Source organism: Zonotrichia albicollis, chromosome 14 (assembly GCF_047830755.1).
Source record: "Zonotrichia albicollis isolate bZonAlb1 chromosome 14, bZonAlb1.hap1, whole genome shotgun sequence".
Classification (NCBI taxonomy): Eukaryota; Metazoa; Chordata; class Aves; order Passeriformes; family Passerellidae; genus Zonotrichia; species Zonotrichia albicollis.
Genome location: NC_133832.1, coordinates 11,247,777 through 11,261,791, shown reverse-complemented (window position 1 = coordinate 11,261,791; position 14,015 = coordinate 11,247,777). Strand labels below are relative to the sequence as shown.

Genomic DNA, 14,015 nt, shown 5'->3' with positions numbered 1-14,015 from the left:
AGCATTCTGTAGTATCCCTTCTCCTAAGGTAATGAAACTGAAGTGAATTTACAGGAAGCAAATACACAAAGATGATAATTCAGGAGACTGTCTCTGATGCTTAGAAACAATACTGTAGTACTAGAACATGAATAGAGTTTTAAGGGGAAAGAGTATCAATATTCCAGAGGCATGTCAAATATTCTTTAACTAACTGCTGTTCTTTAATGGGTATATTCAAAACCCCTCAAACAATTCTAAGAACTATTTTAGCTATTCTGTTAGCTCTTCAGCCAAACAAATGGCTTAATCATAAGGACATTTCTGTGTATGCAAAAGTTTTAGAGAGGAATAGAAGAGACACTGATAGACATCTCTTTAAAATATTGACAGAAAGGTAAATTCAGGGGATTTTTGTTATGTTGCTACTACATTATCAATTGTCTCTCCTGTACAGAGGATTTACATAACAGGGCAAAAAAACTCCATCCCTCCATAACTATGCTAGTATTGGAATGGAATTTGAATTTCTGATGGGAGTTTGCCACAAGAGCAAAAGATAACTTCTCTCTGCAACAAAACATGAAAATAAACTTGGCTGGTTTCTAAAAGATTCAAACCTTTGCTGAAGATTCCTTGAGTTCGTTGAGGTTGTCCTGTAGAAAATGAACGGAGATGACACGTGAGCTGGAATAGTTTTCAGAAACCAGAGGGACTTTGGGAAGCACGGCCGTGCCCTTGAAACAAAAAACTCCTTCTGGAATAGATCTTATGTTAATACCATACTAGAAACTAAAATACTCTTTAAAAAGAAAGTGGGGGGGGGGAAAGACAGTCCTTATCTATTCTCTAGACTTTGCTATTAAATAAACTACAAAATAAGTCTACATCTAATTCTTCCTAAAATAGTGAAAACACACTCTCCTGGCTAGACAAAAATACAAAGAAAAAGTAGTCAACTCTAAATTTAGCTGAACAAGAGGTGAAACAGGTTTAAAATACTTGTAAACCTGTATCTTCTCCACTTTCAGTTAAATGTGGTAGAAGTCACTCTAGAATGACCTTAAGCTGCTATTTATAAAAAATGTCATCACTGAGTAGTTATCACTGTCACCTGTTTCCTCAAAACTAGTAAAAGCTATTTGAATTCTCCAAAATTAAGTTAAATATTTCAAGTAAATCTTACATAGAAAAAGATGTACTTTGAAAAAAAAAAAAGAAAAAAGAGAAGAGCTTGTTCTAAAGTTGGTAAGATGGTGAAGTTTAAAGACCCACATAATCCATCACAGTGCTCTCGATGAAGTATTGGTAACTTACAGTTTTAAATGTTCAACGTACTGCAAATTCAAAGATTCCATGAACATAGATGGTTTAGAAATAATAAAATATGGAGCAAGGAATGGCTACCCTGAGTCTTCAAGTAGGCTACGCCCATGGTTTTGTGCTGCGCTTGAGTGCTTGGGGTTTCTCTTTGCTGGGTAGGAGGCTTGGTGGCCACATCTGGTTTTATCGTAACGCAGGGCTCAACATGGTGGGAACCCATTGGAAATAAACAAACCTCGAAGGGAAGGTACAACAGAAGCTGCATGCGCACTGAATACACACAACTACAGGAGAACTGATCACCAAGGAGACTTTAAAATGGAACTCCTTTCAAGACTCCTCCTTAGAAGGCACATATCGGTATGATGCTCATCAAGAAGCCTGATGAATTCAGAGGTATCGTACATCCCGTATCATCCAGGAATCTTCAGTGCTATAGATTCTTCAAAGAAGTGCAGAAAAATATGCTCCACTCTGTTGCAAAGACTCGTTTGCTTGTAGCTACCATTGCACTCCAAAAAAACTGACTGCTTAAAGCAATGAGGCACTTCTGTGTAAAAATTCTCTTGAAATTTCCAAACACTATTTTACAAAATTTGTGCTAGGTCCTTGAAGCATTATTTTGGTTAATTAAAAAATATTTTTATAGAAAAAAAGACAGTCCGCCAATAAAGAAAAGGAATGCATTTTCTAATGCAACATAAAACCTCCAGTGGTTCCAGTGTATACTTGGCACAAAACTTGAAGAAGTCGAATACTGGCATCCCAAACTCGTGAGCCTAACATGGGTGCTGCCTTCCTCAGGCTATACTAACCTTTACTGTTGAGGAATGTGACGGAGAAGAATGTGTATCAACTTTGCGGCGTTTTTGTTCTGAGGAAAGAACAGAACAATGGCATTATTAAAACAGTTCAAAGAGTCTGAGAATCAAATAATATAACTTTCTGAAGTATCAACATAATTACAGCTAGATTTCTTACCACTATGAGAATTTTGTTTTCCTTAAGCTATCTAGAGTTAGCAGCACACATTGACCATCTTTATGAAAGTTTGCAGCAAAAGTGTAATGTGAACAAACTGCTGCAAAATTATGCTCACCCCAAACTTCCATTTTATAGAAGTCAGCATGTGAATTTCAGAATTTCTATGAAGACTCTGAACAGCTGAACCCTAAGAAAAGCATTACAGTCCTCCCTTATGGTGTTTGCCTCATGCAGAACAAATATAAAATTTAACATCAACCTCAAATAATAACTTAAGGATTTGCTCACTCTTAATATAAGAGGAGACCGATAAAGCTTTCTACATCCTTCTTAAGGATGCAAAGGCCCATCTTTCACTTTCCTTATTTTCTTCCAATTCAAAGGTTGTCATGAAGCTCTCAAAGTACACACAAAGTTTTTGCATTACACTTCTGCAAAACTTGCATGGTCAAAGTTATATCAATATATTTTAATAGAAGAACATTTAGACTTGCATTTAAAAAATGGCAAGCTTTGTGAGAATAAGCATTCACTGGAGATATGCGAAGTTCACACATTCCCATAGTTTGCCTTTTGGAGACACTCTGACCACCTCCCTTAGCTATTGACTGTGTTGAAATGTCAGTGCCAAAATCTTACTTATTATGTAACGATTCTCTCATCTTCTCCAGCATTTTTTGCCATTCAGTGATTTTCAAGTGACATATTCTATTTTCCTAGACAAGAACAGAAACTAAATATTCAAGCTTACCCCTTTCAGATTCTGATGTTTCTGATCGGGGAACAGGTGACTTCAAGGACCCAGCTACTGGCACCTTTTCTCCTCCTTTAGCATTTTCCTTGGATTTCATTTCCTTTGCTAGATCTCTTTCTCTGGATGGCTCCTTTTCTCTCTCCTTCTCTGCAGTTGACTTTGACTCAATGATGGTTACAACCGTCTTGGACTTTTCTTCTTTTGAAGCTTTTTCTTCTTTCTTCACCTTTTCCTTCTCTTTGTCAGATTTTGGTGTTTTCTCCTTGATCTCTCTTGCTTTCTCCTCTTTGTTTGCCCGTTCTTCCTTCGGTTTATCTTTCCCATCTTTCCCAAGTGCCTTCATCTCCGGAGTGGCAGCTGGAGTCTTGTCTTTCTTTTCTTTATCTTTTTCCTTCCCGCTTTTTTCTTTATCATCTTTCTCTTTAATAATTTTGCTGCATCAAAAACAAAATGGCCAATTAGCATAGATACAAAACAGAGCTCTAGCTTTATCACAGAAGTTTTACTTCTGAATGTTTGACAATTTTCTGGAGCAGACACTAAGATGTACAGTTCTTTATCAGAACAGCAACAAGGAAATGTTCTCATTTATCTTTTGTAGCTAAAATGAAATGTATTTATCAATAAAACTGCATATTTTGAAAGAAATAATGTAATTTTTTAAACTTTAAAGAAATGGGAACTATTTACACAGAACCCAGAAGTAAAATGAAAAGGCAAGTCATTTCCAAGTGTATTTCTGTGGCTTGGAAGGAAGAAAATAGAGAATGTGACAGAATAGTTTTTCTCACCTATTAGATGCACTGTTTCCATTGCTTGTTGTCACCTTCGGTGTAGCGTTGACAGTTTTATTAATAACTTTCACCACACCCTGAGACTTCTCCTTTAGTTTATCTGCTTAAAAAAAGAAAGAACAGCTCTATTTCAACAAATTAATCTATAACCTACTGGTAAAAATACAACAAGTAGCTGAGCATATTCATGTCAGGTCATGTGTAGCTAACAGCTAAAATAGGCAGCAGATCCTCTCCCCCAAAACCAAGTAAAAATAAAGAACACACACCTATACCATTTAACATCCCATTTGTATTTTTTTCTTTTTAGCTTAATGAGGCAAATTTTGAGAGAAGCTCTGTAATGTCGAAAAATTCTATTAAAAAATAAATATATAATAATCATAGTTGTGTTTACCAGTCTCCTCAGTAGTGCCCTCTTCCAGTCTAACTGTATTTATTGTGAGAGACGTAGGCATCCCAGCACCACCTGGCCCATTTTGTACTGTTGCAGGTACAGCATTCCTGGCAGGTGGGTCTTTGTGGTGAAATTCATTTTCAGGTATCATGAAAGGCTTCCTACTTTTCAACTGTCCAGAATAGCTGCAAGTCGCACAGATTGTTAAATATGCACAAACACAAAGCAAAACATGGGTTGAATCTTAAATGTGGATCTAATCTAACAGTTCATCTGTTATTTATTTCACAGTTTTTCCTAACTGATACGCAGTTTCTTCCCCCTATACTGATGAGCTCAAAAGAAAAACAAACAAACCCACTAGACACAGAAGCAGCCCTACCTCCACACCCTCTTCCTCAGCACCACACACACACACCGCTGGCCAAACACACAGAACAAACTGACTGCTGACAAAACTCCAAACTGTCAGGGCAGCCTGAACTGCCCCTCAGGCACACAAGGATGATTCCACATTCACCACTGGAAGATGTAACATGTAACTAAGCATTTTAGAATCATATGCACTTTCAATATCTAAACAGTCTTGCAGCAATAGCCCTTGGCTTTCTTCCTGTTACTATCCCTCCTATCTCCTTGCTGCTATATTATTTCTCTAAAATTAAGCTATGCTCTTGTGAGTAGAAATCTTTACTATTTTAAGGGTTTTCCTAGAGTCTTGCAAAGGAAATTAGTGATCATCCAGCACAAAATGAATGTTTTCATTCACACTGCCAGCACCGAGATGCAGGATAGCGAAATCTTCTGTGATAAGGTAAAAATCAAATGTTAGGACTGTAACAGTTCCGAGTCTTTAGATGCCTTTCATGATCCACTTTTAACCACTTTCTTAAATAAGTTGTTGTTACCCCATAGCCAATGCATATAGATCAGGTCTCTTCTCTTTCTCTTCCTGACATATCTTGTGTACTCTTCTTTCCAAGGCTTGACCCAGGTTCAGCACTTTTGGATACCATGGAAGGATTTTGGTCAGCACAATCAGGATGTTTCTGATATGTGTATATTCACCTGTTTCCAGACAGTGCACAGAAGCCTAAAACATAAATTACATCTAATGAAGTTGGGTTTGTTTTTAAAGCATTCAAAAAACATAAGGCTTTTGGCATCTCTACTTACCTTAGTTAATTTATAGTGCCATTTGTGTACCACGTGTCTAAAATTCTCATAATCCAGTTGATCAGCCTTGTTTCCACCATCAAACCCAGTTGCTCGTAATATAGTCAGGAAACCTGGATAGTTGCCACACTCCTACATGCACGTCAACAAATAGGAAAAAATTACTTTTTGGGAAACAAAAGCAGTAATTCTAAACCCTAAACTCTAAAGAACAAGACACCATCACACTTTAAAAGACTCTTTTTTTTAAGCTAATTTATGTTGAAATTTTAGTTGTGGGTGAGAGAAAAGATTATTCATAATTTAACTAGCTGGTGCAAGGAGTATTGGGAGAGTTTTCATATGCTCCCTAAATTATCTTCAATTATTATTCAATATTATCTTTTCTATGTGAAAATCAGAAATGGAAAGGGTTTTTTAGCAAATTATATTATTAATTACCATTATAGTTAAATTTTATTTATATAATATATATGAATATATATTATAATAGAAAAATACATTACTAATATAATTAAATTATATTTTTAACACCATACAAAATTACTTCTACCAAAACTACATGAATTATAGTAAAATATAAGTAAATTTTATGATTATGTCATCAGAAAAATCCAATCATACTGTTTTTAAATCTAAGAGTTACACTAAATCCATTTTTACTGGGCTGAATTACACAAATTGTTAGTACATACTCTAATGAGCAAACTCATTTTATTCAATTTCTATACCTTTTCATATATGACTCTGTCACTGTGCCACCTGGTCACAGTCTCCAGCATACAGCACAAAAACCTGCCATATCTACTGGCTTCATTTTCTGTGCAACTTGCAACTGTATATATAATATCAGAGAAAACCTGTGAACAGAGCAAAAAGATTACTAGGACCTTACTGAATTACAAAAGCAAAAAACCCAACAAAAATTATAAATTTTTCTCATCTAAACCACCATTAAGCTGGTTTCTAAATGCAACAGAGACTGCTTATAAAATACTGTTTGTGTCCCAAGTGCTGGTCCCACACCTAGCCCAGAATCCAAGCACACAGCTGCTGCTGCCACACTGATAGTTCAAGTGTCTTTGCTGACATAAGTGTTTTATTTTCAAATTAATAATGATTTGAGCTGGTAGAAGTAAACATCCAGTCAATCAGATGCAAAAAAGTGTTGTGTTTTTTTTTTTTTTTCTTGGCCCACAGAGGGCCATCAGATAGGGCTACTTGACTAGAAATGCCCTTTTGGACACATGAAATCAGAGCAGGTGCAGTGACACAAACAATCCCACTGTCTGCAGCACCATTTCCAGAGTCAGAGGGGTCCCAAGGATGTTGCTGGTGGGGGACAAGCAGCAGAAAATTGGTTCTACAGAAGGGAACACACAGCTAAAATGAATAAACCACTGAAGCTTTAAGAAAGCTTTAATCAGAAGATCTGAAGTACAAAAGTGAACCTCTGATTGTCACAGGACCTTGTTTACCTATTTTGGCAGGGGAGACTCTAATTTGGGATGTTTGCAGTGGTAATGATGAAATTACACACACAATGGTAGCTACTTACTCGGTCATAGCAGAGAAGTGTGGAGAAATTGGGTGTTTTCTGCTGATGCACCAGTTCAACAAAGTGAGCACAGTAAACTGCATCAATTGCCGAGAAAATGCAGCGAGGAAATATACACAACTGTAAAAATTTGGTGATAGTCTCATTTTTGGTAGATTCTTCAAAAAACAAAAGTTGAGAGGGAGAAAAGGAAAGAAAAATAAAGTCAATGTTTATCATTCAACTACTCTATTCCCAAGTTCAGTATGACAGATCCATACTCTGGTTTTTGAATTCAGACACATCCTTGGCATTGATCAGAAAAAGTCAATAGAAGTGCAACTGTTTGAGGGTGGGGATAGAATAGCAGGGTGGATGTGCCAATTTCTTATTGGCAAAATTCTTCTTTCACACAATGGGGCTAAAAACAGGTTATAGGAAAGCTTCAGTAAACTTCACCTGCTCAAACTGTGCACAGCAGAAAAGCAAACACCACCTGCCATTTCTCTAGAACACCTTTCATCTTTCTACATGGGGCTGACTTTTAGCTTGGCCTCCTTCTAAACTGAAGAATATGGTGTCTCTATAGAATCCATTAACAATCATTTTTCCAATTAATCAAACACAGAGGAATTTAAACAATAGCCTTCAATAAACCACCACCCCAATATACACACATTTTGTGAAAGTTTCATTCTTCCACTGAGTAAAAGATTGCACTGTATCAAGTTCAAGAGTCACCCATTTCTGTTTGACCAACCACAGGTTGGCAAACTCAAAGCATAACACATACCCAAACTGGTCCCATGGCAACAAGGAGCATAAAAACAAGCTGAGAGGAATGTACAGCATGAAGGCAAGGTCAGAGGGAAGTACAGAACTAAAGACTGCAAGTGGATGCCTTCAAAGGAAGAACAGTCATGATCCTCACAAGGGCCACTGCTGGTTCTGCACAGGCCCCAAGTTGCAATACCCAGGGTTTCATTGCTTCAATTTTGCAATGCTCGAGGAATAAAGCTTGCTCAAGAAAGGACTGGTAAAACTTGATGTTGACTTTAACTTTAGTACCTACCCCTCAAAGACTATAACAAACATTTGATGCCTTAAAAAAAGAAAAAAAAAATCAAGGGAATCACAGTTCATAGGACAATCAAGTGTGTGTTGCTTCAGAAGTGTACAAAGAAGTCAACAGCCAGTTGAAGAGGTACTCTCCAATTGCTAAAGGTACCAGATTACGCTGCCAAAAATTAACCTGTTCTCAAAGGTACCAACACTATCGAAAGTCTGTGGACAGGAAGCCAGTCTTAAATAAATTAAATGTCAATAATTTAAAAAATAATAATAACCCCACTACTAGAGTGGATGTGCTTTTCTAGTTCCTCATGTAGTGCAATTACAGATTACTTATTTTAACGGGCAAACTGCTGAAATAGTGAGCTTGCCTCTGGATTCAATGCTGGGAAACCCCTCAGCTGAAGCCCAAGCACAAGAGCCAACAATAAGCTATTCCCAGTACCCCACATAGAGTTACGTGTGTACCTATGTAAATTATTTTCTACACACTTTTTTAGGTGTTTATTTAAGTAGAAAAATTTACCAAGTCACCTCTAGACCAAGTTTTAATCAGGCAGTAACTTTTCAACCAGTAATTTCTTGTAGTTCATTTGCTACAGTACATTAAATACTTAGAGGGAACAGTGTTTCTTCATGAAACCAGTTGGATGGATCTTACATGAGTTGGACAACAAAACTTTTCCACTGGATTATGCTAGGCTTCTTGGGACAGACGAACTACTACTTCCAGTTACAAACTCAAAGTTCATCCAGAGAAGAAAACTGACCAGAGAAAAACATTTCAGATTAACCATACCAGCAGAGTTCACAAGCAACATGAAACATTACAGATGTTTTGTAGGAGAAAAGACTTGATTCTGCTTGCTGCATATGTGCTCTATGAAACACGTGCATGCTGTTTCACTGCACGGGGCTGTTGGGCTGGCACAACACTTATCCTGTCATTGGAACAGGGCTCATGCCACCACCCAAACCCTGGCATGTTCCTCCTAATCACAGGACTCAAAGTAAGTTAACTCAAACGAACCATTGAGACTTTACATGCCTATTTTTTGTCCTGTAACAAATATATTAATTCAGCAGCATTCTAACTTGCAAGCCAGCTTGCAATTACAAGTTTCCAATGAATTGGTCAATCTCTAACTTATTTTCTAAATTAGGGCAAAATTTAAAAAGTCTTGACATCACAAGAAACAAAATCTTCTCTATGAAAACCAATTACTCAGCATTTGCAAAGACACATTACATTCTAACTAAAATTTTACCTTGCTGTAACAGACCTCAATGTACAAAAAATAAAATTTTCAAATAAACATTAAGAGTATTAGTGCAAGGAAGTTCTGACAACTATAAAAACATCCACATCATTTCCCTTAGAGATACTTACTTGCCAGAAGCCAGTTATCTTTCTCTAGTTTCAGTCTCTGTAGAACCCTCTGCACATGCTCCAACTGCTTCTTCTCCTCTTCAAGGAGCTTGTCCTGCAGGGCTGTGCAACGTTCTTTTTCTTTTTTCTTTTTATTTGGAGGCTATAAAATGTCAGCGGAACTTATTTAGTGTTATACCTAAACTTGCTATAGACAGAGCAATAAGTTCCTGGTAACACTAAAGAATATTTGAAAAACTTTTTACTCAGAAATGTTCTGCTCTAATAATCAACTGATTTTATGAACACTGGCTATAGTTAAGACAAGAGTGAACAGACAAACCATAGGTACAGGTGTCTGAAAAAGATACTGCTTTCTGAAACTGATTTTCCAGTAGTTTTCACTTAGTAGAGTCACTAGTACTTTAAACATGAGTTATGAAGGAAAGTCAATCCAAATTATGTTAACGTGGCAAATCAGAATGGATGAACCAGGTGACAAAACTTCCCAGATCTAAACAAACTTAACATAATACTTAATGAAAAGCAACTCTTTCAAGACTAGAAAGTTTAAATTGGATCACAAAATTATATCAACATACCATTTCCTGATTGTCATCTATGGCTTTCATCTGGACCTTAAGTTTATTGACTTCTCTGTCATAGCTGCTGTGTGGCACAGCAAGGTCATACATTGTTAAAGACCAGAATGTAGCATAAAACTGAGGGCTGATGTCATCCCAGACTTTAGGGAGGTGCAGGGAAATCACAGCTTCGTGAACAGGAGCCATCACCAACTCACAAGATGTAATGTATTTGTGCACTTTGTGCTGCTGTTTATTTCCCTTCTCAGCTTTTTTTAGCTCATCATACTTTGACTGTGGATAAAAAAATAAATAAAAAAATTGTAATCTATAGATACAAAAATTATATTTAATAATATCATTTAACTTTTCTATACAACATTTGCTTGTGAAATGTCAGTACATAAAACTGAAGAACCTCATACAGAACTTTAGTCTTCATCCTCATTGGATGGATTTATCTTTCTTCACTGATGCTGCTGCCTCTTGTTATAGTAACACATTATGCTACACCAAGTAAAAACTGCTCTCCATATCAAACTTCTAGATGCAGGAACAAAGTAATTTCTGACACTTCCTGAGATAGCACACCATTTGGCAGCTGCAACACTTTCCTCCACAGCAAAAATCCATTTAAAACACCTGCAGAAGAACTTACACCTTTGAGGGAACGGGGAGGGAGAGAATTCCTACTACTGATAACCCAAGACATCCAAAGAAGTGAGTTCATCAGCTATGACTCCTTTCAGTTGTGTGAAAGTTGACACATGGGCCACATTTCCTAAGAAGATTAAGGACAACCTGTTCCAGCCCACAGCTTCTATTTCTAACTCTACTAAAAAAACTTAGCAAGTTTTATTTAGCCAACAATTTTTATCTGGAACCTGCCACCTGTACTGGTAACAGGTAGTAGAGCAGCACCAGAAGCAGACAAATGGAAGAGTTGTACTCACTGAAATGTGGTGTGCATACATAGGTCTTGAGAGGAAAAATGCAGCATCATGGGGTGTGTGAAACTCATTGCAGAGAACATCAATAGAAGGCACTCGCTTAATGTAATCCTCTGTGCTTAGATTGGATGCTAAAAACCCACCAAACTGTACCAGGGTATCATGGCACTACAAAGTAAAAAATACAAAAAGTTAGCAAACATTATTATTTTGTTCGACAATTAAGTTAGGGAGAGCTTCAAAGTCTGCCTTTTTTTCCTTTTTTTTATTGTTAAAAATGCTAACACCAAAGTAGAGCAAAAAAATTCTCATTGGGGAAGAATAAAATAAAAAACTCCACCTAGAAAAGCAAGCAGATTTCAAGAGCATTCTATTCTACCAGAATGGAATGCAATTAGTTCCTACTGCCTAAGGCAGCAACAGAATTATTTTTTTAAAAAAGGAAGTTTCACTACCAAAGTAAGATTAGGAAAACACAATGGACTCTTAAAAAATAAGAATTTAACTTTTTATGATAAAGGATGCGTTGCTCTTTTACTGAGGGGTCACTTGTCAATATAATATACTTTTAATACATCCATATATTTTAATAGAGAAACCCTGCAATTAGTTTTAAAAATCCTATGTATTTATATTTATTGTACTAGATTCTCATATATAATTCTGTTACTTATGTGCTGAATCCTCACATATTGTGCTGATACAGTAGAAGTTAACAGAAAGAAGGAGATCTCAAATAGATGTTTTCACTTGCCTGATCATACAGTTTTCCCACCAGCTTCAGATGTTTTTCCCCTCCTTCTTGAAAGACGACACCATTTCTCTGCTGAGCCATAAGCAGGCACAGTGGGAGGGCAAGATCATGGTCCAATAATGCATCTTTTAATCTCTGAGATGATTTCTTTGTATTCCTGATTTGGCCAAAGTATCCACCCTGCAGAGGACAGAAAAAGTTACCCAAGCTGAAAAACAGTGCATGAGAAATGGAATCTGTGTGAGCTGACTGCAGAAATATTGATGAATTACCAGCAATAGTTACTGTGCAGCAGTAAAACTCCCTGGATGCTGCACTGCAATGTATGTATAGAAGAATCAGCAACTAAGCAGTCTTGCCTGCTTTAATCAGTTTTCACTGCTCCCCCTGAGCAGGGCTGAGCCAGCAGGACTGCAGCACATCCAAGCTCAGTGCCTGCTGGAATTCCCAGCTCTGCCATGTAACACTCCTGAGGATGAGATGCTGTGATGCACAGGAACTGAAGTTCACATCTACACGGCCTTGGCTGCCTGTCTCAAGGCCTCCAAGCTCAAAAGGGGGCAGCTCTGATAAAGCACACACCTTTCTCAGCTGTGCTGCCAGAGCTCTTGAACCAGAGTCTTTAGAATCACCAAAAAACCCCCAATAATTATTATTAAATTTAACACAAACACACCTCAGCTTTCAGCTGCTCTCCACCAGTCATGGCTTCCAACTGCTCCATGGTCATTTCTTCAGTAATTTCTATCCCTGCCATTTTCTGCACCACCTCTTTTAAAATAAGCAAATCAAAGCTGCAAAGAAAACAGGAAAGTGGAGTAAAAACAAGACAATTTGTTTAACAACCAGGAGCTATGACATTCAATATATATTACAAAGCAGTACCACAATGCATGTTAAACAACATTTTCATTCTATTTTGAAGAAGAAAGTGGTATGTCAAGCCCAAGGATTTCTTTATTGCAAGTAAAAAGCTAGTACTTAAAAGCAATGCAATCATTCAACAGTTGGACATGAAGATGGTAGGGAATGTGGTGCTATTAAGTATCAGCAGATTTATCAATGTTTAGTGCCTCTTTTTGTTGCTTTCCATGTTTCAAACTGTATCTATACAATTGCTTCATGAATATTTTATATTTTGTTAAGGATTTCTAGAATAGTACAGAGCCTTGGAAATGCACTGGCAAAGTTAGTCTGGAGAGGTTACTTGGAAACATGGAAAACATCCCATTTTTACTTGAAACACAGAATATACAAAACATTCCAATAATCACCCTGCCCAGAGACAAGGTTTTACTTCCTGCTCTGAATTCCATAAGGACAATGACTTTTACTCAACAGAAGTACTGTTAATTGTATCCCAATCACACAAAGCAGCAATGTTTTCCAGTTAACTTCTGAAATTTGTGTGACTAACTTATAAAATCATTTACCCATGCTTTCCAAAACAAAGATTCATCTTTAAATAATTCATATGGCTTATATTTTTGTTTGCTGTTCCAACCATAAGTATGTTTTCTGTGTAGGAACTCTGCAATATCAGCATAAGCTCCAATACCTGAATATTGCAGTCCTATGAAATTGGCCACACCAGTAAATCCATTTAATTTTATGATCCCAAGTATTACACTGACTTTTTTTCCCCAAAATACTTACAGTTGTGATTTTGAGGAAAGACAATAAACATTACTTACCCTTCCTCTGTAGCTCAGTGTGATTGCCATCATCAGAACAAAATGTAGGGACAGAGGAGCATATGAGACTGAATGTCTACATTGCAGGGAAGGGGAAAAAACTACATTTCTCAATGTAACTACCCTGAAATAGCATGCTGTGTTATCACCATTGGTAAGGTGCCTTTCAGTATATGGGGATTCCTAATAGAAAAAGGCTGATACTCACCTATGTGATAAAATTAAAACCAAAAAAGTAAATGAAACAATAATACTAATGGATGACAATGAAAAGACAAAAGGAAAAGTCTAATTGGAAACCTTGTTTTGAATTATGATTGACATTGACACATGAAGAAGCAATTCAATTACCACTAAATAAACTGGATAAAGTACTTAAATAATATTAAAATGTTAAGAGCCATCCCTGCAGAGAAGACATTATGAGAAAAGAAAAACAAACTGTAACAGTCACACTGCTTTATATAATGGACACTTATTTTTCAAATAATGTACAATAATGTGTATGATGAAATAATACACTGGAAGGTTTTTTCCCCTATCTGGTTAGGTAATAATAAAACTATTAAAATAAGTTAAAGATGAAAAATCACTGCTTCAAGAATGTCACAGCTATACAATTTGAGGAAAAGAGTGTATCATTCTTTCT

General features: G+C 36.7%; 1 protein-coding gene across 7 annotated transcripts in view; it reads right to left on the bottom strand.

The window, feature by feature from the left end:
* THOC2 (THO complex subunit 2) overlaps positions 1-14,015 on the bottom strand; it is a 47,797-nt gene that overhangs the window by 7,611 nt on the left and 26,171 nt on the right. For 2 of the 7 annotated variants that reach the window (XM_074551272.1, XM_074551274.1), the window contains 14 exons: positions 12,349-12,466; positions 11,673-11,852; positions 10,922-11,086; positions 9,987-10,262; positions 9,406-9,547; positions 6,966-7,123; positions 6,139-6,267; positions 5,408-5,539; positions 5,140-5,324; positions 4,232-4,416; positions 3,832-3,937; positions 3,038-3,474; positions 2,118-2,176; positions 600-635 (listed from right to left, as the gene is read on the bottom strand). In XM_074551272.1, coding sequence (XP_074407373.1) covers positions 600-635; positions 2,118-2,176; positions 3,038-3,474; positions 3,832-3,937; positions 4,232-4,416; positions 5,140-5,324; positions 5,408-5,539; positions 6,139-6,267; positions 6,966-7,123; positions 9,406-9,547; positions 9,987-10,262; positions 10,922-11,086; positions 11,673-11,852; positions 12,349-12,466 — 2,308 coding nt within the window. Of the gene's footprint in view, positions 1-599; positions 636-1,296; positions 2,177-3,037; positions 3,475-3,831; positions 3,938-4,231; positions 4,417-5,139; positions 5,325-5,407; positions 5,540-6,138; positions 6,268-6,965; positions 7,124-9,405; positions 9,548-9,986; positions 10,263-10,921; positions 11,087-11,672; positions 11,853-12,348; positions 12,467-14,015 lie in introns of all 7 variants that reach the window. The other 5 variants (XM_074551273.1, XM_074551275.1, XR_012582543.1 and 2 more) reach the window with 4 other exon arrangements.